Source organism: Chionomys nivalis, chromosome 1 (genome assembly GCF_950005125.1).
Source record: "Chionomys nivalis chromosome 1, mChiNiv1.1, whole genome shotgun sequence".
NCBI lineage: Eukaryota > Metazoa > Chordata > Mammalia > Rodentia > Cricetidae > Chionomys > Chionomys nivalis.
Window position 1 is genome coordinate 173,440,422 of NC_080086.1, and position 22,300 is coordinate 173,462,721.

Genomic DNA, 22,300 nt, shown 5'->3' on the forward strand with positions numbered 1-22,300 from the left:
TCTGGGCTCACAGTTTCAGGTCACAGTCCATCACTGTGGAGAAATTCAGGCAGGAAATCGAAGCAGCTGGTTGCATCCACAATCTAGAGCAGAGAGAAATGAATACATGCATGCTTCCTGGTACTCATCACCTTCTCCATACTTCTGCAGCTCAGGATCCTCTGCCTAGGGAATGGTGCTATCGTGGGTAGTCCTGTCCATATCAGTTAATGTAAGCAAGATGATTCTCCACAGTCACACCAACAAGTCAGCTTCATCTAGAGATCCCTCCTGGAGAGCCTCTTCCCACAGGATTCTAGATTGTGTCAAGATGACAATTAAAACTGTCATCAGAGGGCTTCCTAAAATCCCAGGATGTACTCAAGTGGTGGCTTCAGGTTTTCATTTTACTGCACTGACAAGGCTTGTCCTCAGGAAACATCCACAATGTCCTGGCAAAGCAGCCAAGTTTTTTCCTCCAGTGCAGGGACCTTATCTTCTTATATTCTTTGTATCCACATAGCATTTAGCTCATATAGTATATTCATTTAGCTCATTTAGTATATACATATTGATCACTTGATTAGCTACTTAAAATGAGGTATATTTGAGTGTGTCATGGGAATTTATAGCAAAGAGAAATCAGTGTGAGAATTGGATGATGTGGGATTTGAACCCACATTACTGAAGTGTGACTAGGAGGGACCAGAAAGAAAGAGAGAAACCGACAAAGACAATACATGTTGGGAATCCATGGCTACAGCTGAGAGCATGGTTGTCCTGGTAACTGGATGTAGTTGAGGATAAACAGGGAAGCTTATTGATAAAAAAACCTCACATGATAGAGATATTAATATTTACTTTTATCAGTAATAAAAATGCAAATGATATGGGGAGTGATAGTAATCATTCATAACTAATAAGGTGATGTGATGATAACACAAGCTGGAGGCAAGGGACCATGGGAGGGCAGTCATTTGTAATTTATGGAAAAAAGTAAAATAGACTATGTCCTTAGGGCATAACATCCCCACGGGAAAAATAATTTGAAACGTAATGATCTTCAGGATTTTTTTTTCCCTGTGATAAAAATGAAATGGCTGATATAACCTCTCCGTCTGTGCTGTACAGAAAACTGCCTTGGAGCCTAAATCACTTTACACTCTACTTTGTGAACTTCCTCTACTTATTTTCTGGCTGGTTGTTACCGGGGATAGTTTTGTTTTTTTGAGATTGGCTCTCACTGTGTATCCTTAGCTGGCCTGGAACTTGCTACTTAGACCAAGTTGGCCTTGAATTCAGATCTGCCTACTTTGGTCTCCTGGGTGCTGGGATTAAAGGTGTGCATCACTATATCCAGGATCATGAGAGCTTTGAAGGCCGGAGGCTGTTTCTCAAATATTCAGCGCTCTATACATTAAAATCTTTTCGTGCCGTCACCATGGTGCCCGTGAATAACCTGGCTGATGTTCTCAGGGGCATCAACAATACTGAGAGAAGAGGCAGACACCAGGGCCCCATCAGGCCCTGCTCCAAAGCTTCAGTTCCTTGCCATGGTGATGAAGCCTGGTTGTGTTGGTGAATCTGAAATCGCCGCTGACCACAGAGTGAGGAAAATCGTTGTGAACCTCACAGGCAGGTTGAACAAGTGTGGAGTGACCAGCCCGAGATTTGATGTGCAACTCAGAAACCTAGAAAAGTGGTAGAACAGTCTGCTCCCATCCCGCCAGTTTGGCTTCATTATACTGACAACCTCAGCTGGCATCATGGACCATGAAGTGGCAAGACGAAAACACAGGAGGAAAAATGCTGGGATTCTTTTTCTAGAGATGTAAAACACATAAATCAAAAGCGTTCACGGTGGGGGGGGGACTCCACATGCCCTGTAATAGTCACTTGTCTCTGCTTTATAATATCAGCAGGTCCAGCAGATTGAATGCCTTCTTTTAACCTCTGCAGTCACAGCTCTCTCTCTCTCTCTCTCTGTTTCTCTTTCTCTCTCACACACACACTTGCATGTGTGTACACACATAGCATAAAATTGCCCAAAGGTCCTTCTTCAAGCTATGAAGGAAGGCTTTACCATTCCTTGTCTGGGATTTCTTGGTAGGGATGAGGAAAATTCATGGTTAAGCATGGTGGCACACGCCTAAGGTGTTAGTACTTGGGAAGTGGAGGTGGGAAAACCAGGAGTTCAAAGTCATCCTTGGCCATATAATGAGCTAGAGATGAGCCTGGACTTCCTGAGACTCATCTTCTAAAAAAAAATATAAAAAGGCGTGGGGGGGGGGCTGGAGAGATGGCTCAGTGGTTAAGAGCACTGACTGCTCTTCCAAAGGACCTGGGTTCAATTCCCAGCACCCATATGGCAGCTCACAACTGTCTGAAAATGCAGTTCCACGAGATCTGACACCTTCACACAAATGCGTATAAAAATAAAGTTAGATAAATCATTAAAAAGTATTTTTAAAAAAAAAACATAAAATGGAAGGAAGGAAAGAAAGAAGGAAGGAAGAAAAGGAAAAAAGAGAGAAGAGGGTTGTTTTAGTTTTGTTTTTTGGTAATAGAATCTTGCTATATAGCCTGGTTGCCGTTGAACTCTTGGCACTTCTCCTGCCTCAACTCCTGAATGTTGAGATTGTAGGCATGGCTAGAAGAAGGAATTGAGAACAGCTTTAGGGCAGAAGGTATAAAGATGGCTCAGCAGTTAAGCACACCAGCTGCTCTTCCAGAGGACCAAGGTACAATTACCAGTACCACATGGCAGCTCACAGTCATGTGTAACTCCAGTTCCAGGGCATCTGACATCCTTTACTGGCTTCTGCAGGCACCACACAAGTGGTTCATAGGCACACATGCAAGCAAAACATTCATACACATAAAATAATAAATTTTTTTTTCAAAAAAGAGCTTAAGATGTTTCTCTGAGCCAGTATAAATATTCTTCTCTAAAGAGAGAGGTTGTGTGTGTGTGTATGTGTGTGTGTGTGTGTTTTGAGACAGGATTTCTCTGTAGCTTTGGAGCCTGTCCTGGAACTAGCTCTTGTAGACCAGGCTGGCCTCGAACTCACAGAGATCCGCCTGTCTCTCCCTCCCGAGTGCTGGGATTAAAGGTGTGCGCCACCACCGCCCGGCTGAGAGAGGTTAAAGATAGTTTTATTTCTCAGCTTTCACAGTGTGTACATGATTCCATTCACCAGACTTCAGGGTTTATTTTTTGGGGGACTCTGTTGACCTAACAAAAGGAAGCAGGAAGGCAGGCAGAGGAAATGCCAGCGGTGCTATCCTAACAGTGCTGTCCACAGCTACTGAACCAAGTGCTCATACATGGCCACACAGCCAAGTGTTACTCCCTAGACAGAAGGAAGCAGAAAGAGGCTGTGGAAAAGGAGGGTGTTCATCGAGAACTGAGGAGATGTCCTGGTGGCCCTTCAATAGCACTCCATTTGTTCAAGTTGGCCCAGCCCTTCCCTGAAGACCAAAACTGTCAAAAGCCTGCTGAAAGTTTGTCTGTATGTCTTGTGCTCCCATCTGCAGCATGGAGCTAAGATGCCAATTCAAGAGTCTTAGCCCTGTCTACATGTCCTGGAACAATTCTGTTGTCAGGGCCAGAGAAGCTGCCCGAGGTTACCAAGGCGTTACAGGACTTGATTTGCTACGTGTAGCTTCTTGATTTCTGAGTCAGTCTCTTCAAATATCTTGGCAGTCTGAGGTCATGTAATCACTGATGACTTTTTGTGATTTGCCGTAGGGCCCTTTGCTCAGACAGGTTTGACGTAAACCTATCTGTCGGGTCTCCGTGGATATCCTTGAGACCACGGTACCTCCTTACAGTTCAGCTGTTGATGGGCCAGAACCTGGAGCAGAACTGTTGCATTTTCCAGTTCTTTCCTTTTCTAGTGTTTCTTGGTTTTCAGATAAGAGCATTGAGCATAGGGAAGAGGCAAAATGAAAACAAGCCGAGGAAGCAACCTCAGAGGGCTTAGCAACATAGATTAGAAACTGAAGATGTGTACTAGCCATTGCTAACTGAGTCCTAGTGGGTAACTTCTGGGCCATTCTTTCTTCCTTTCCAAAAATAAAGAAATTATCAGTTGTGTTCCTATAAAGCAGAAATGACCAACCCTGATAGGAAATTAAAAGAGTGATTATATTCATAATAACATCTAAAAGAATTAAAGAATTTTGAGTAATTCTGATCAAGGAAATTGAAAGACCTGTAACATACAAAACCATAAAATAGCCGAGCGGTGGTACACACCTTTAAACCCAGCACTGGGGAGGCAGAGGCAGGTGGATCTCTGAGTTCGAGATCAGCTTGGTCTACTGAGCTAGTTCCGAGACAGCTAGAGTTACATAGGGAAACCCTGTCTCGAAAAAACAAACAAACAAACAAAAAAAAAAACAAAAAACAAAAACCCCACAAAACAGGGCCTGAAGAGGCATCTCAACAGTTAAGAGCGTTTGTTCTTGAAAAGACCAAGGTTCAATTCCCAGCACCCATATGGTGAACCAACTCCAGTTCCAGGAATCCTCATGTAGTCTTGTGATTTCCTTGAGTTCCAGCACGCACATGGTACACATATATACACACTCTGGCACACATGCATACACATAAAATAAATGAATAGATATTTAAAACTCAAAATATAATGAAAGGAATTTAAAAAGCCTTAAATCAGTGATCAAAGTAGGAAATCTCATCATGGTTAAGGTATTAATACTGCATGAGAAGAACTACAGATTTGACATTTTCCCTAAAAAAAAAATTCAACAACTTTTCCAGACCTTGTATCCCAGGCCTGTAATGTCAACTCCCAGGAGGCTGAGGTGTAAAGATTATAAAACAAGGTCTGTCTGGACTGCAGAGAAACTTCAAGGCTAATCTGGGAAAGACTTCATCTTAAAAAGTAAAAGAACTAAACATTTTTTTAAGTACTAGCTAGGACTGCAGTTCAGAGGTAGAATGCTTACCTAGCGTATTCAAGGCTCTGGGGAGAATTCCCAGTACTGAAAACTAATTAATCAAGGGGCTCCGAGCAACCAGATTGGGGGAGTCACTCTTCTCAACGTCAAAGCTCTTCTAATTAAAACACCATGGAGAGGGGAAGTGTGGAGAGACAGCTCAACAGTGAAGAGCTCACACGGTGGCTGACAACCATCCGGAACTCCCGTGGCAGGGGATGGGACAGCCTCGGCTGAACTCAACACCAGGTACGCACAGTGCTGCACATAAGGACATGCAGTCAACCAGTGCGAAACTCCTAAAAGTAAATAGATAAAAGCAAATCTTTTTATCTTTTACCTGTATGGGCACATGTTTCTGTGTGCCATGTACATTCCTGGTGCCCAGAGAGACCAAAAGAGGAAGAACTACAGTCATGGCCAGGTATGAGTCGCTATGTGATGCTGGGAATTGAACTTGGTTCTCTGAAAAAGGGGCAATTGTTCTCACCACTGAGCCACCTCTCCAGCCCCAAATAAAGAAGTCCTTTAAAAAAAAAGAAAGTGGGCAGGGCAGTGGTGGTGCACACCCTTAATCCCAGCACTTGGGAGGCAGAGGCAGGTGGATCTCTGTGAGTTCGAGGCCAGCTTGGTCTACAGTGTGAGTTCCAGGACAGAGAGCTACAGAGAAACGCTGTCTGGGCGGGGGTTGGGAGAAAGTGGTATCAGAATAGGACAGACATGCAATAGACTAGACATACAGACTGGAATAAAAACCTTAGAAATAAAACCCTTACATCTATGGCTATATTGTTTTTCTTTAATTGGTCATTTGAGACACGGTCTCAGCATATATCCCTGTCTGACCTGAACCTCTCTGTGTGAAGTAGGCCTTCCTCTTCCTCACAAATGCTGGCATTAAACGTGTGTAACACCTTGCCTACTTTGTCCATTTGTTTTCAGCAGTTCGTGAAAAAAGAGATCTTTTCAACAAAGAGTGCTGGGGAAACCCGACAGTCCTGTGCAAAAGAATGGAGCTGGCCTGTTACCCGACGGTGTGTGTTTTTAACGTGGTTTATCTCTGCCAAAATTCACACCGAGGCCTGCACCTCACTGAACATTCTGGTGTGGTGATGAGGTGGTGCAAGGGTGTAATGATGAGGTGCTGGGGCCACTAAGAGATGTGTAGTCAGGAGGCCCCACTGTCATGAGTACATCCATGTGTTCTCAGCGATGCTTTCTTCTTTGAAGCTGGGTCAGGTCTGGTGGAGCTGGGTCGGGAAGGTTGTTCTAAACCAAGTTCAACTTCCACAGCCTTCTCCCTTGCACTGTCTTCTCATGGCCCCTCCCTTTCTCCCCATCCAGTACATTCTCTTGCGATATGACACAGCATGATTGGGACGCCCAAAGAGCCAGAACGAAACTCCCTTCTGTATAATTTAATCAGTTATACCTGCTTTTTTTTTACAGCACCACACAAAAAAATTAATGTACACATGCACACACACAGACACACACATCTGTACACACACAGACACACACATCTGCACACACACAGACACACATCTGCACGCACACAGACACACATCTGCACACATATAGACACACACATCTGCACAACCTCAAAATGGAGCAAACTCCTCAAATCTTAGAGAGAATCTGCCTGGTATTTGATTTGGCAATGGAAATTCCATGGCCATGATACCAAAAGTATAGGCAATGAAAGAAAAATCAAATAGACTGGACTTTATCAAAATTAAGAGCTTTGGGGCCTGGAGGAATAGCTCAATGGTAGAACATGTGCCTAGCATTTACAAGGCTCAAGTTTCAACACCCAACACCAAAACAATAATAACAATTGTTATTATAACGGCAGGTCTTGGGATGTAACTTAATTGGTAGAGTGCTTGCTTCTCATGTACAAAGAAAGCCCTGGGCTTGATCTCCAGCAACACACAAACTTTATTTATTTATTTATTTATTTATTTATTTATGGTTTTTCGAGACAAGATTTCTCTGTAGCTTTGGTGTCTGTCCTGGAACTAGCTCTTGTAGACCAGGCTGACCTCGAACTCACAGAGATCCGCCTGCCTCTGCCTCCCAAGTGCTGGGATTAAAGGTGTGCGCCACCATCGCCCGGCAAGCAACACACAAATTTAATGTACATAACTATATATGTTGTGGAATAATCTTTTTGCTTACTGTGATATTTGTCACTCTGATTGGTTTAATAAGAAGCTGAACAGCCAATGGCTAGGCAGGATTTGGGGGGGGCAGAGAAAACACTGGGGAGAAGGGCAGAGTCACGGGGAGACACCAGGACTCAGAGCAAGCAGCATGGGCCTTACAAAACAAAGGAAACTAAGGCATGAAAAGAATGTAGATTAATGAAATGAAGTTAATTTAAGTTATAAGAGCTAGTTAGAAACAAGCCTAAGGGTGTGGAAGCGCACACACGCCATTAATTGCAGCACTTGGGAGGCAGAGGCAGGCAGATCTCTGTGAGTTCCAGGCCAGGCTCTGTAGACAGAGCAAGTTCTAGGACAGTCAGGGATACACAGATAAACAAGCAGAAGCTGCCAACCAAGCTTTCATAATTAACAATAAGTCTCCATGCTGTGATTTGAGAGCTGAGTGGCGGGACAGAAAACTCCACCTACATATATGTATACATATAGTTACACATATACATATAGTATATTCTATATGATATAATTCTGGTACTTGGGAAGTGGCAGCAAGGGGATCAGAAGTTCAAGTTTATCCTTGACTATATAGTAAATTTGAAACAGATCATGTTTCAAAAAAGTAACAAAAAAAAAATAACTTGTGCAAATCAAAGGACACTGTCAAGAAAATGGAAAAACCTATAGAATTAGAGGAAATTTTATAAAACATGCATCTAGTACTAGGTACTAATATTGAGAGCACGTACAGAACTTTAAACTTGACAACAAACAAGTTCATTAAAAAGAGGGAAGTCTGTGCCTGTAGCTCAAATGGTAGAGAGCTTGCCTAGCATCCACGGGGCCCTGAGCTTCACTCTCGACACTGAATGACTGGCCAGGATGGTACACATCTGTAATCCCAGCACGTGGTAGATGGAAACAGGTAGCACAGAGGTCAAGATCTTCCTCAGCTACCTTGTCAGTTTGAGGCCACCTTGTACTTCATAAGACCCTGTCTCAAAAGAACAAAACAAAAAGAAAAGTTAACTATACACCTAACAAAACATATACAGAATCTATATGATGAAGAACTTTTTTGGTTTGTTTGTTTGTTTTGTTTTGTTTTGTTTTTAGAGACAGGGTTTCTCTGTAGCTTTGGAGCCTGTCCTGGAACTAGCTCTCATAGACCAGGCTGGCCTCGAACTCACAGAGATCCACCTGCCTCTGCCTCCTGAGTGCTGGGATTAAAGGCGTGCACCACCACCGCCCAGCTTTTTTATGAATTTTTTTTATGATGAAGAATTTTTAATGTTAAAGAAAGGAGTCAAAGGCAACTCCTCTTAGACAGACATACCATGTTCATGGATTAGCGACTTGATGTGGCAAGGACTTCCTTTTTTTTCTCTAAATTGATTTCCAAGACCTCTTGTTTCATCACAGCAGGGAGCTGACAGCTCCAAGGACAGTTGAGTTTAGAGTCCTTGCCTGGCCAGAGAGTGACAATGGCAGAATTTCCACAGCATCTGTGGCCTGAGTCTCTTAATCGGGCTTCTGCAGGAAGCTCCTCTTGCCGGAGAGTAAATTACATGAGATTCCTTCAATTCTAAAATTCTTCCCAGTTGGGAATAGTTTATTCTGGCTGTTAGCAATCGTTCCTCAGTTATGCGCCACTAGAAGACAAGATGCTATGGAGACGAACTGTGGGGCTGGTATTTACGACAGAGAGGAATTTACAAAAGCAGAATTTATCCAAAGGGACAAACCAAGCGCTGTTGGGATTGCTATAAAATGCCAAGACATTGTGAGCAGTCAGCTAATCATATTCTTGTAAACAGAATTTTTTTTCTCTAAATATTGTTCTCAGTTCTAAAAGATCTCATCAAGTTTCTCTGCAGATGTAAGTTTACTCTAAAATTTGAGTTTTTAGAAGTTGGAAGACTTTAGGGTAGCTGAGATCTTGTCTGTCTGCGCTACTGGGGACTGAGCCCAGGACCTCCCATATGCTAGATGAGTGCTCTACCACTGAGACAGTTGATAGGAAAGGAAGACTGGAAACCACGTGGTTCTTCTCTGGGGAGCAGTTTAATACCCTCTGGAGTGGTCTTGAGCATCTCTGGGGAGGGGTCGTCGTTTGGCGGACTTTCTCAGGGGCGGAGTCTGGACTGAGACAACACCAAGGGGGCACTGGGCTTGGGGTAGAGCTTCCAACTGGACATTCCAGACTCTTTGAGTATATGGATGCCAGGGGCTGGAGTGATGCTTTCACCCGAACATCTCAGACTCTTTGGATGCATGAGCACCAGGGGCTGGAGTGGGCCCTTTACCCAAACAACAAGGTCTCACGCTTGCAGCCCTGACTGGCTTGGAATTCACTACATAGTCCAGGTTGACCTTGAACTCACAGAGATCCTCCTGCTTCTACCTCCAGAGTGCTGGGATTAAAGGCGTGCGCCACCACATCTGGTTGGTCTCTGGTTAATATATATATACATAACAAGCTGGGCAGTGGTGGCACACACCTTTAATCCCAGAACTCAGTCAGAGACAGGTGGATCTCTGTAAGTTCGGGACCAGCCTGGTCTACAGAGAGAGTTCCAGGACAGGCTCCAAAGCTACAGAGAAACCCTGTCTCGAAAAACCAAACCAAATCAAAACAACAACAAAAATAAACCCATGAATATTTATTTATTTATTCATATTTTATGTGTATAGATAGGTGTTTTGCATGATGCCTGGAGAAGTCAGAGAGGTCAGTTTTATGAGATACCATGTGGGTGCTGAGAATCAAATCTCTCTCTCTTTCTCTCTCACTCTCGCTCTAGCTCTGTCTTTCATTAGAAAACAAACAGGAGTTAAAAAAGGAAGATAAAATAAAAACAAACTAATTTGAATAGGACAAAGGGAGAAAAAAGAACCAAAGAAAGAGTACAAGAAACACATATTAACACAGAGACACACACATTAACATACACAGAAATCCCATGAAGACACAAAATCAGAAACCATAATATAAAGCAAAAGATCTGTAGGTGAGGGGAAAATCCCCAAACAAGCATTATGAGACAAAAATAAAAACAAAACAAAAAACTGAAAATAGGATTGATTTCATCCGTGCTGGCCGTCGACTGCAGGTCCTTAGGAGTGGTTTGTATACCCAGCGAGGCTCCATTGGAGAAAACTGTTTTCCTTTTTGAGTAGTTATCAACTAGACATCGCTTCTGCTTTAGGGCCCACTAACCCAGAGAAAGTGAATCCACGTTCTCTCTCTGCTCTGGGACCTTCATCTGACTTAGACCTGTGCAGGCTGTGTGCATGCTGCCACGCACAGCCTCTGCGAGTTCATGTGCGCATCATGAACTTGCTGTGTCTTGCTGTGTCTAGAAAGTCTTGTTTCTTTGGTGTCTTCCAGCCACAATGGCTCTTACAGTCTTTCCGCAAATTGACACCAGAAGCATGAGGCAGAAGACAGAACGCTGATGTTGGTAAGGTACTGAGAGATTAAACTTTTTTTTTAACTCTGATGTTGGTAAGGTACTGAGAGGTTAAATTTTTTTTTAAACTCTGATGTTGGTAAGGTACTGAGAGATTAAACTTTTTTTTTTTTAACTCTGCAAGAGACACTGTTAAAAGAATGAAAAGAGAGGCTAGAGAGATGGTTCATTGGTTAAGAACATGGACTGCTCTTATAGAGGACCCGAGTTTGAGTCTCAGCACCCATGTTGAATGACTCACAACTGCCTGGAAACAAAAGCTCCAGAAGGATGTGACTCCTTCTGGCCTCTATAGGCATCAGCACAGACATACACACATACACAATTAAAAACAAAATTAAATCAGGCACGGTGACACATGCTTTTAGCACTTTGGGAGCAGAGAGCTTGATCTACAGAGAGAGTTCCAGGACAACCAGGGCTGCACAGAGAAACCTTGTCTAAAATAAAACAAAAAACTAAATGAACAAGATGCAAAGAAAACTTGCCTCCTGAGAGGAAATACGTACATATTACACGTTCAACAAAGCCTCGTGTCTGAGCTACACATGAAGAGCTTGTGCTGGGCGATGGTGGGGCACACCTTTAATTCCAGCACTCAGAAGGCAGAGGCAGGTTGATCCTGAGTTCAAGGCCAGCTTGGTCTACGGAGAGAGTTCCTAGACAGCCAGGACTACACAGAGAAACCCTGTCTTGGATAAATAAGCACAAAAAACAAAAAGAAAGAAAGAATCAAAGAAAGAAAGAAAGAAAGAAAGAAAGAAAGAAAGAAAGAAAGAAAGAAAGAAAGAAAGAAAGAAAGAAAGAAAGAAAGAACTTGTGAAATGACATTTAAAAAATCCAGCAACTCTAAAGCAGAGAGGTGGCACACATACGTAATCCTAGGACTCAAGAGGTATAGGCAGAAAGATCTTCATGGTTATCCTTGGACATATATCAAATCTGAGGCTAGTTTGTGATATATGGGACTTTTTCACAAAACAAAATCAAACAATTCAATTACAAATTCAATGAATGAACAACATGCATATCAAGAGAATAAGTAACAGCTGGGTATGGAAGTACGCTCTGTGGTCCCTGCTATGTGGGAGGCTGAGGAAGAGCACTCACTTCCCACAAATTCAAAAGCAGCCTGACCAACATAACAAGATCCTAATGAGGTAGGGGAAGGAGAGAAGAAAGAATCAGGAGGGAAAAAAAAAGAAGAGAGAAAGAACATTTAGATGTCAGATAAACGAAAATCCAGCATCAGTAGCCGTTAGAGAAATGTAAATTAAGTCATAATGAGACATCACCACACACTTATAAAAATTTGCAGAATGTCTGCTCCGCATGTATGAGGCCCTGGGTTACACACATCCATCGTATTTAACAAAGCTGCAGAGAAATGGTGTCACTCACACTCACACTGTTGGTGAACACAAAATGACACCATTTGGAAAAACATTTGTCTGTTTCCGAAATCAAATCAAACAACAAATAACCCAAACAAGCAAAAATACCATATATATATATATTCCTGGGCATTTTTCCAAGAGATATGAAGGTTCATTTTCATGCAGGAACTTGTATACAAATGTTCATAGCAATTTTATTTGTAAGAGCTCCAAACTGGAAACCAGCCAAGTATCCTGTAATGGCTGAGTGGCTAAATGAACTGGGATTCATCCATCCTTATAATGACATAGTCGCCAGAATTTAAAAGGACAATGTTATTGATATAAGTAACAGCTTGGATGGATGGTAAAAGAATTACATAGGGTGGGGGAAAAGCAAGTCTCACAGGGATACCTACTGGCTTGTTCCATTTCTGTATCATTCGTGGAGTAGCGTAATTACAGAGATGGAAAACAGATTAGTGGTTGCCAGGGGTTAGTGATGGTAGGGAGGGATGGGTGTGGCCACAAAAGGGCAACACCCGTGTTTCTTGTATGATGACACAGTTGAGGTGGGTTTTTCTTTTTGTTGTTGTTGACGTTCTGTTTTGTTTTTTCCTTCTAGTGCTGCAGATCATATCCACAGTACCTATAGAGATAGTTCCGTGGTTAAGAACACTTCCTGCTCTTGTAGAAAACCTGAGTTTGACTGCCAGCACCCATATCAGATGGCTCATGACTGCCTGTAACTCCAACTCCAGGGGATGCAATGAGCTGTCCTGGCTTCCGTGGGTACCCACAAACACATGGCGGACACAAAGTCATCTTCAGCTACACAGTGAGCTTGATGCTAGCCTGGGCTACATGAGACATTGCCTCAAAAAACAAACAAACAAACAAGGCAAAGAGAAATAGCAAATCCCCTCTGAACTAAGTCTGGAGTGGAAGTCTTGATAAAAGGCTTAGCTAAGTGAACAGACCGCTACAAGGAGGCAGGCAAACTGGGGTATTGACTCAGCAAACACGACATGCCAGGTACCTTTTGAGTACTAGGGAGAGACCATGACAAGCTTCTGCCCTTTTAAGCTTATACTCAACTAGAGAAAACTGATTTATTCTAGTATGTGTTACAGCTCACTCGCTCTACGTATAAAGCTGGAGACGGACGGAGGCTTTGCACAGAAGTCCTGAAGGCTAAGAGTACACTGAGGGGCGTTATTCTTGACAGAGCGTTTGGAGGAAATGCTTGTGATCCTAGCAGTTGGAATGCTGAGGCAGAAGGGAAACTGAATTTAAAGCTGGCCTAGCCTCTGTTAGCAAATACCAGGCCAGCCAGGACAACCATAGTACCATAGTGAGATTCTGCCAAAAAGGAAGGAAGGAAGGAGGGAAGGAGGGAGGGAGGGAGGGAGGGAGGGAGGGAGGGAGGAGAAGGAAGGAAGGAAGGAAAGAAAAGGAAGGAAGGAAGAAAAGCCTTGCTTGTTGATCCATTGCCTCCACATCTCCCTGGCGAGTCCGTATATCTAGCTGCTATTGCCATCATTGCTGCGTTCCTTTCCTGACGTCAGAACCTCGCTTCTTTGGGCTTCCCACATGGCCTGAAGACAATGACTCTGCAGGAACCCACCTGGCCTTCAGCACCAGACTGGGACTGCTGGAGCTTGCAGCCTCGTGGCCTGAGCAGCTTCTGAGCTCTCAGCCTCTCCGGTGTGAGACAGGCTTTGTATCCAGGCAATATTGAACTCCTGATAGCTTCCATGCCAAGAGTTGCTGGGATTACGGATATGTGCCACCATGCTTGGTCAGATTTTAATTTCTTTACAAATTTCTTCCCTTCAGTAATTTCGTTTAATAAATGCAGCTTGGCAGTGAGTATCTTAAGTGCCCTTTCCTCTTGCTGTAACAAATACCCCGGCAAAAGCGACTTGGGGAGAAAGGGTTTATTTGGTTCACAGTTTCGGGTCATCACATCAGTCACGGCAGGGGAGCAAAATGTTGGGAGCCTGAAGCGACTGGGCCACAGTTCATTCACAGTGGGACAGAGAGCAAGGGACGAAGGCAAGCATCTAGTGTTCAGCTCATGCTCTCCTTTTCATTCAGTCCAGGCCCAGCGGATCAAATGGTGCTGTCCACATTGGGTGGGTTTTCCTACAAAAATTAACCCAAATTAAAATCCCTCACAGGTACGCCAGCAGACTGACCTAACCTAGGCAATGTCTCACTGAGACTTCTTTCCCAAGCAATTCTATATTGTGTCAAGTTGACACCCAAACCAATCCTCGCAACAGGGGTAGAAATTACACCCCATTTTTTTTCTGTTTTTTCTAGCTCTGACCAGGCCTTCTGGGAATATGTCTTCATTTGGTGTCTTTCTGAAACTTTAACTATGAAAAGGCAGCTGAAAAAAAGGGCCTGGATCATGACAGTGTTGACCCCGTGTTCCTCAGAAAGAACTTTAAATGGAGCAGTTCAAGGAAAGGAAGCAGTTACATAAGGAAAAGCAGCAGTTCATGGCAGTTAAACCATTGGTCTCTAGCCTGCAACAAACATTCATGGTAAGTTTTATTGTACTGTGGGCTTGACAAAATAATTAGCCCTAAAAATTTCCACATCCTAAATCCCCATCACACACAACCAGCCATGTTACCCCACATGGCAAAGGGGACTTTGTCAATGGGTACGATTAGTGACTGAGGTTCCTGAGAGCAGAGAATGGACTAGGTTATGCACATGTGCCCAAGCTAATTATACGAGCTTTAAAAATAGAAAACTTTTCTTAGCTGCAGAACCAGAGAGAGGAGTAGAAGGACCCAACCCCACATTGCTGACTCTGAAGATGGAGGAAGGGGCTGCCAGCCAAGGAATGCAGGTGGCCCAGGAGCCAAGATTCCAGAAAGGACTTTAGCCCTTTTGACACCTTGATTTCTGCCCATTGAGACCCATATTAGTCTTCTTCCCTGCAAAGATGCAAGGCAGGAACTTTGGTTTTTGCATGAAGTTCGTGAAAAAAGTACTGGAGCACCTATTGAAAATGAACATAGCCTTTCATTTGTTTCTAGTTTCTTTAAATTATTTCGTTTATAAGCAAGAGGAACTAGGTTGAGCTTCCTTGAGCCAAGGAAAAAGGTCTTCTGTGAGCACACAGGGCACCTCAGGGAACCCAAGGCAGAAAAGCAGGAGAGCTACAGAGAGGCAGCTTGGGGGTCAGCTGCTCCAGGAGGCTCCTTACTCTGGTCCATCTCTGCCTCTCTGTCCACCTCCGCTCTGCTTCATCTCTCTCTCCCCTCTTGGTAAATGCACATTCTCTGCTGCTTAGTCCAGGAATAGCTTCCACTTCCCTACAGGACTAGAGTCTCATTCCCAAAGCCAAAGTCCCAGAAGAAGAGATTGATTCTGGGATTATTTGTATAAAGTACCCTATAGGGGTTAAACTGTGCCCTTCCCAAAAACACACACTACCGCTGGGCTGGTGGTGGTGCACGCCTTTAATCCCAGTACTTAAGAGGCAGAGGCAGGTGAATCTCTGTGAATTCGAGGCCAGCCCGGTCTACAAAACAGGTTCCAGGACAGGCTTCAAAGATACACAGAGAAATCCTGTATCCAAAAGCCAAACAAACAAACAAACAAACAAAAGACACACTACCTCTCCCAACTCAGAACGTGACCTTTCTTGGAGAGGGTCATTGCAGATGTAATGAGGACATAATACAGTAGAGTGGAACCTTAGTTCAAGGACTAGGTCCCTGTAGGGAGGGGGAAACTGGGACACAGACAGATGCAGATGAGGATGGTCGTGTAAGTATTCGAAGCGGTTGCAATGATGCTCCTTTGAGCCAAGGAATGCCCAGGGCTTCCAGAAACTGGAGAGGCAAAGAAGGTTCTTACCTTGAAGCTTCAGATGAACGTGACCCAGGCAAACCTGATGTTTACACTTCTGGCCTCTAAGGTGAAGCAACAGTTTCTGTGCTTAAAGCATTGTGAGTTTTGGTGGTAGCAGATTTTGTGGTGGCAGATTTAGAAAACCAATGCAGTGCCCAGTGTGATCCAGTCCTTTGTGCCTAGGGGACAAGGTCTTTTTTTTTGTTTTCAAGACAGGGTTGAGCTTTGGAGCCTTTCCTGGAACTTGCTCTGTAGACCAAGCTGGCCCAGAACTCAGAGATCCTCCTGCCTCTGCCTCCCAAGTGTTGGGATTAAAGGTGTGCACAACCTGGCCAGACTAGATTTTAGCATACAAATGTGACACTTCAAGACCCGAGGAAGGATGGATCACAGGATGTGGGGCCGATACCCTGAGATGCTATCCTTCTACTTCCATAGACCTGGGACAAATACAGTCTCTCCTACTCTCCTCTTTCTTCTTTTCTGGTTTCCCTTTAAAGTATTTAGCTCTTTTACCTTCTGGAATGTACTATACTGTGTGGTATAAGATACAAATAGGGGGCTGGAGATGGTTCAGTGGTTAAGAGCACCTTCTAGAGGACCCGGGTTCTTCAATTCCCAGCTCAAAACTGTCTATAATTCCAGTTCCAGGGGACCCAACACCCATGGCAAAACACCAAAGCACATAAAATATATATAATATAATATAATATAATAATATATATTTTATGGCTTTTTCGAGATAAGGTTTCTCTGTGTATCTTGGAACTCATTCTGGAGACCAGATTGACCTTAAATTCACAGAGATCTGCCTGTCTCTGCCTCCCAAGTGCTAGGATTAAAGGCATGCCCAGCTAATAATTTTTTTTTTTTAAAAAGATACAGACTGGTTGTCTTCCATACTGCAATCCATTTGTCTGATTTGCGTTCCTCTTATTGTCATGTTGCATTTTGTTTATTAAATTGAGCACTGATGATTGAACATTATTTTTGGAATCTTTAGGTTCGATTCCTCTGATTGGCTCATCGGGATCCTGTCAAGGAGTGAGATGACTCTGTATGTTTGCAGGATTTGGGGGGCGGGGTAGGTTTGCTCGTAGGATTTCATGACTGCTGGCCAAGGGTTCTAACCCAAGCACATCCTCCAGCAACTCTGCAAGCTGAGTTCTGAGCGATCTGAAGTATCCACTTCTTACGAACATACTCTGGAGAGAATGGAGTGTTTATAAAATGTTTCTGAGGTTTTGTAAAAACACACTCGAACTCCTCTGGTGGGAGTAGCTGCGCTGCATCCCCCCTATTTGTGAGGGTCTCGTTATGTTGCTCAGGCTAGTCTAGAAGTCCTGACGTCAAGTGCTCCTCTGTCAGCTTCTTGACTAGCTGAGACTCCAGGCTTACCACTGTACCCAGCCTGTTTCTCTTTTTGAAATGGATTCTGGGCCTATTAACACATCTGGCCTTATGATGAAGACTACATATGTACTATGACCTTCATCGTATGTATACACAGTAAGCACTCAGTCCATATCGGGTGATAGAGATGACCAGAGAATTCCTACCTCATTCTTGACTGTAGCCAACTCTGTTCATCCTCTGCCTTCCTCTAGTTGTGCAGAGGACAAGAAGAGGGATCTGTGACGGGCTAACCGATGGCCACCCTCAGCATGCCTATGTCCAAAGCCCTACAGTCTTTATCTATCTCACGGTGAAAGGAATTTTGGAGATGTGGTTAAGCTAAGAATTTTTTTTTTTTTTTTTGGATTTTCGAGACAGGGTTTCTCTGTAGTTTTTGGTGCCTGTCCTGGAACTAGCTCTTGTAGACCAGGCTGGCCTCGAACTCACAGAGATCCGCCTACCTCTGCCTCTTGAATGCTGGGATTAAAGGCGTGTGCCACCACCGCCCGGCTAAGCTAAGGATTTTTAACCTCTTACATTACTTACTTTACTGTGTGTGGCACACAATACACACGGGGGCATTTCTGGCTTATGTGTGGCAGTCAGGGGCTATCTTACAAAAGTAAGTTCTTTCCTTCTACTGTTTGGTTCTTGGCATCCAACTCAGGCTTGGCAGCAAGTGCTTTTATCCCGAGCCGTCTAACTGGCCCCAAGTTAAGGGTTTAAAAATGGGACAGTCAACCTGGAGAATCACAAGGTCCTATAAGAAGGGTGGTGGGAGAGGTAGAGAAAAGGAAAGGCAGTGGCAGAAGCTGGAATGATTCATTCTGCAGGAGGAAGGGGACCTGCCAAGGACCCATGTAGTCTCTGGAAGCTGGGGGAAAAAAAACCCAAAACAACAACAACAACAACAAAAAAAAAACACAGATCATTCCCTGGAGCCCCCAAAATGTAGAGTCCTGATCACATTTTCATTCTAGCTTGGCCAGACTCATTTGGGACTGTTTTCTAGAGTCGTATGATAACAGATTTGTGTTCTGAAACACTAAGTTTGTGATAATCCGTTGAAAAGGAAAGAGATAGGAGGCAGAGGCAGGTGGATCGTTGTGAATTTGAGGTCAGCCTGGTCTACATGATGTTGAGCCAGTGAAACCTTGTCTTAGAAATGAAAGGGAGGGAGGTGGTGGCAGATAAAAGAAGCTCCGCTTAGCTGTAGGTGTGAACCTGGTGGCACTTTTCTGGCTATACCATCCAGTCAGGTATCCACCAACTGCTGGTCTTGCGGGTTCCTTAGGACCTCGTAGTCAGTGACGAATCCCCACTGGATACTCACTCACCTTTGGTTTTTTTTTTTTTTTAATTCTTAATTTTTATTTGATCAGCTGTTCCAATATATTAATGTTAAGCCCTCCTGATTGACTGAAGTTATTAAAGTTACTAGGAGTATGTAGAAATTTAACTGAAAAATAAAAAAGAAGAAAGAAATAAAAAGAAGCAAGCAAGCTGTCCTTAGCTGGGCAGTGATGGCGCACGCCTTTAGTCCCAGCACTCAGGAGGCAGAGGCAAGCCAATCTCTTTGAATTTGAGGCCAGCCTGGTCCAGAGCTATTTATTACACCAGAGCCCTCTCCCAAAAACCAAACAAGGCAAACAAACAACCCCTCACCACAAAGAAGTTGCTTAATCCAGGAGACATTTTCTCTCCTAGCAAAGGGGCGAGTGGGGGGAGGGGGGGAGCACAAACTTGAATTTAGCCAGAGTCGTTGAGCTGTGTTTCTGAACATTTTTTTATTCACTGGGTTTAAAATCTGGGGCTCTGGCAGAAGTGGGAGAAACTGGTCTGTAGTCCAAGCGAACCTCACCGCCGGTGAGCTACTCAAAGCCGCAGTACTGGCAAATACACACCACCCCAGTTCCTAACTCAAGATTCATTCTGTGGGTCCGTATCATTGGAAGAAGAAAAGGATAACATGCATGTTTTGGGCACTCCTGGAGAATGGCATCTTACCACAAAAGAGCTTTTTTCACTTCTCTCTTTCGGAATAAAAAGGCTCTTGCTCGTGATTTTATATGCATGATGATTTTATTTCTTCTTCCCGTTGTTTCAAGCTGGGCGCTAAACATTGGCCTAGGCCCCAGACGCCTGCTGGAAAGCCCTCACAGGCGCAGAAGGTTGGCAGAGGAAACCCTAGGGGCGGGAGGCACCCCCAACGCTTTTGTTTCCTAGAACCTGACGGATTTTCTTGAAGTCCCCTGGGCCAGGCCAAAGACTCCCCCAATTCAAGACCCTGGCTGCAGGGGTCGATGCTCTCCTAGGTCCCCAGATCACGGGTGTGGGGACCACCCATGTAGCAGAGCCTCCCCGCCCCGCCCCGAGCCGAGCCCCGCCCTCGCAAGCTGCTCCAGCCTGAGGAAGCCCCACACACTGCTGAGGGCTTGTTGAGTCCTCCCTAATAGAGGCTGGCCGCCAGGACCCAGCTCCTCCAGATAAAGACGGAGGATGGACCGAGCCTTTCCCTTAGTCTCCTTCCACTATCATGTCGAGTGCTCTTTCCTAACTCCACACGCCATCCTAAATAAATTTCAACCCGCTGTCATTCGAGAAAAAGCAAACAAACCAAAACAAAAACAAAGATAATGATTTGGGAGAAAGTGACACCGTTTCTTTAGATCAGCACCTGAAATCATTGTACCTAATTTAGACGGGAGAGTGCGACCCTGATGTAGACAGATGGGGCATGTGGAGGCACAGGGAGGCATTGTGTGACTTAGGGGTCTCAAGTCTCCTCCAGGAGGCAGGGCCCACGGTCTGGTCCCTTCTCTTCTAGTTGCCCGAATGGAAAATTGATGTAGGACAGCTTAGCCCAGGTCAACAAACTTTTATTGCCATTTCTGCCAGATTCCTGATTCTTCCACTGTAGAAACACTGAGCTCTGGTGCTGGGGGATGAGGGTGGAGGGTGTTACCACTCTTTTGCCAAGTTAAAGAAAACCCCACTTGCTGGAGAGGGAGGGCCAGACAGAGAGGAATTCAAGGGCATGTATGGCTAGGCCGGCTTCTGCCGACTGCAGAATATAGGGGCCATGGTTCCAAACTTTTTTGCAAAGGGGGTGGGGATGAATTTGGCTGCTGTTGTACCCCTTGCCCTTGCTGCCATGTTTCCATGGAAATGAAGGAGGGGCAGGATATAGCTCACTCTGAGTACCTGGGAGGGTGGCAGGGCAAGCATTTGGTAAACATATCCCCTTCCACTCCTACCCCCATATACCCAGCTGTCCCCATGCAACCCCCAGGCTCACTCCCCTCTGCCTGCTCCACTCCCTTCCCCTCCTGAGCTGGGGTTATGCCAACTGGACTCCAGGCAGGGCCGCTAGTGTCTGGTCTCCACAGCCAGGTCGCCCTGGCAGCAAACTCTAAGTATGTCCACCTAGCTCCAGAGCAGCCCTAACAGGGCTGTCTGTTGTGCCTGGGGAAGCTATGCAGCTAGTATCCCTATAGCTGTACGTACCACTGCTGCTTCCCACACACCGCTGACCAGACAAAACTTCAAAACACAAACCCAAATGTTCAAGGTTAGAAACAGGACAAAATAGTTCTCTAACAATGCTGAAGCTAGGATGGGGGATGTGAGGCACGTCCTTCTGAGACCTGAGCCATCTTGTGCCCTGTCTTCTGGAGTTTGGGCCCTCGTTGCTGGGGGGCTGAAATCCAAATCTCCATAGGGTACCCTTCTCAGTCCCCTCTGCTGTTGGTCCATGAGGCTTGCCCATCACCACAGTTAGGCGGCATGGGAAGGCTTCTCAGTACCACGGGTCAGCCCGGTGCTGTTGGTTGTAGAGCTGCAGTTTGATCTGATCTTTTATTTGATTCACGAGGACCTGGGACAGCAGGATTCCCACCAGCTGCAAGGGGCAGAATGGACGTGGCCCTCAGCAGAGAGGGACTGTCTGGCTTTCCCTGGTTTAGTCTTCCCAGGGCAGCAAGCACCCCTGCCCTCACCCCATGTCGGTACCCAACTGATCCCTGGATTCCTCCACAAATGACAGCCTTCGCAGAGTTTGTAAAACCTTGACGTTGGACAGGATAAGTTACCTGTGGGATGGCCAGGCCTAGTGCCACGCCGCCGAGTAGGAACAGGTTGCTGTGTATCCAGTTGACCAACTTGTCAATACAGCCATTAGTGTAGATGACTTTACTGGCTTCCAAGTAGTCAAGAGCCTGCATACCTTGGCCACACATAGTGTTGATCACTGCCTGAGGGAAAAGTTGAGAAGCCGAATGGTACTCCCACACCAGGAAACACTGGCTGATAAATGAGCCAACTTTCCCAACTCCCTAAGTTGTCAGAGAAGGTCTGCTTACTGCAGAACTCCTTTCCAAACTCCCTGGCCGATGCTCCGTTTCAGACTTGCCTCTTCTGAAGCCCACGTGGACTGTTGGAGTGAAAGGCAAGCGTGACCCCACAGCGGGGGTGAACACAAGCATCTGCCAGCCACCCTGCACACCAACTGGTTAAATTAGGGGGATGGAGTGTCACCATAACAGCCTTGCTGATCAGGAAGCAACTTGGAGTGTTCCCAGGAGGAAGTGAAGTAGGGTGTTTGCTCACCTGATTGGGGGTGGGCAAGCAACAGGAATAAGGCACAGAGCAACGCTCACGGCTGGGGTTGTCCTCTGAGCAGTTGAAGTACATATTCTGAGACCAGTCTCTGTAGGAAATCCCTCCGCAGCAGCTGAACTGCAACAAGACCACAGAGAGACTAAGAATCACTGCTTCAGCCTACAGTCCACAACCCCAGAGAACCTGGACAACAAAGACGACCCTAAGAGAGAAGTATATGGACCCGCCTAAGAAGGAGAAAAAGACAAGATCTCCTAAATAAATTGGGAGCACAGGGGGAGGGGGGAGGGTGAAAGGGGAGAGGGGAGGAAGAGAGAGGAGTGGGGAAAATAAATAGCTCAATTAAAAACAATAAATCAAATAAAATTTAAAAAAATTTAAAAATTAAAAAAAAAAAACACAGATTCCCCGATTCCCCACACTGAGGTGGCCAGTGGGGTTCATTTGT

The 22,300-nt window shown here is 44.9% G+C and overlaps 1 protein-coding gene and 1 pseudogene across 5 annotated transcripts in view; one reads left to right on the forward strand and one right to left on the reverse strand.

Moving 5' to 3' along the window:
- Positions 1 to 1,420: 1,420 nt before the first annotated feature.
- On the forward strand, positions 1,421 to 1,806 carry LOC130885472 (40S ribosomal protein S15a-like; annotated as a pseudogene).
- Positions 1,807 to 13,961: 12,155 nt separating this feature from the next.
- Tspan33 (tetraspanin 33) overlaps positions 13,962 to 22,300 on the reverse strand; it is a 31,051-nt gene continuing 22,712 nt past the window's right edge. For 2 of the 5 annotated variants that reach the window (XM_057789422.1, XM_057789431.1), the window contains 3 exons: positions 21,841 to 21,969; positions 21,324 to 21,485; positions 19,050 to 21,133 (listed from right to left, as the gene is read on the reverse strand). In XM_057789422.1, the coding sequence (XP_057645405.1) occupies positions 21,032 to 21,133; positions 21,324 to 21,485; positions 21,841 to 21,969 (393 nt within the window). In that variant the 3' untranslated portion in view covers positions 19,050 to 21,031. Of the gene's footprint in view, positions 14,107 to 19,049; positions 21,134 to 21,323; positions 21,486 to 21,840; positions 21,970 to 22,300 lie in introns of those variants that run through there. The other 3 variants (XM_057789449.1, XM_057789440.1, XM_057789459.1) reach the window with 2 other exon arrangements.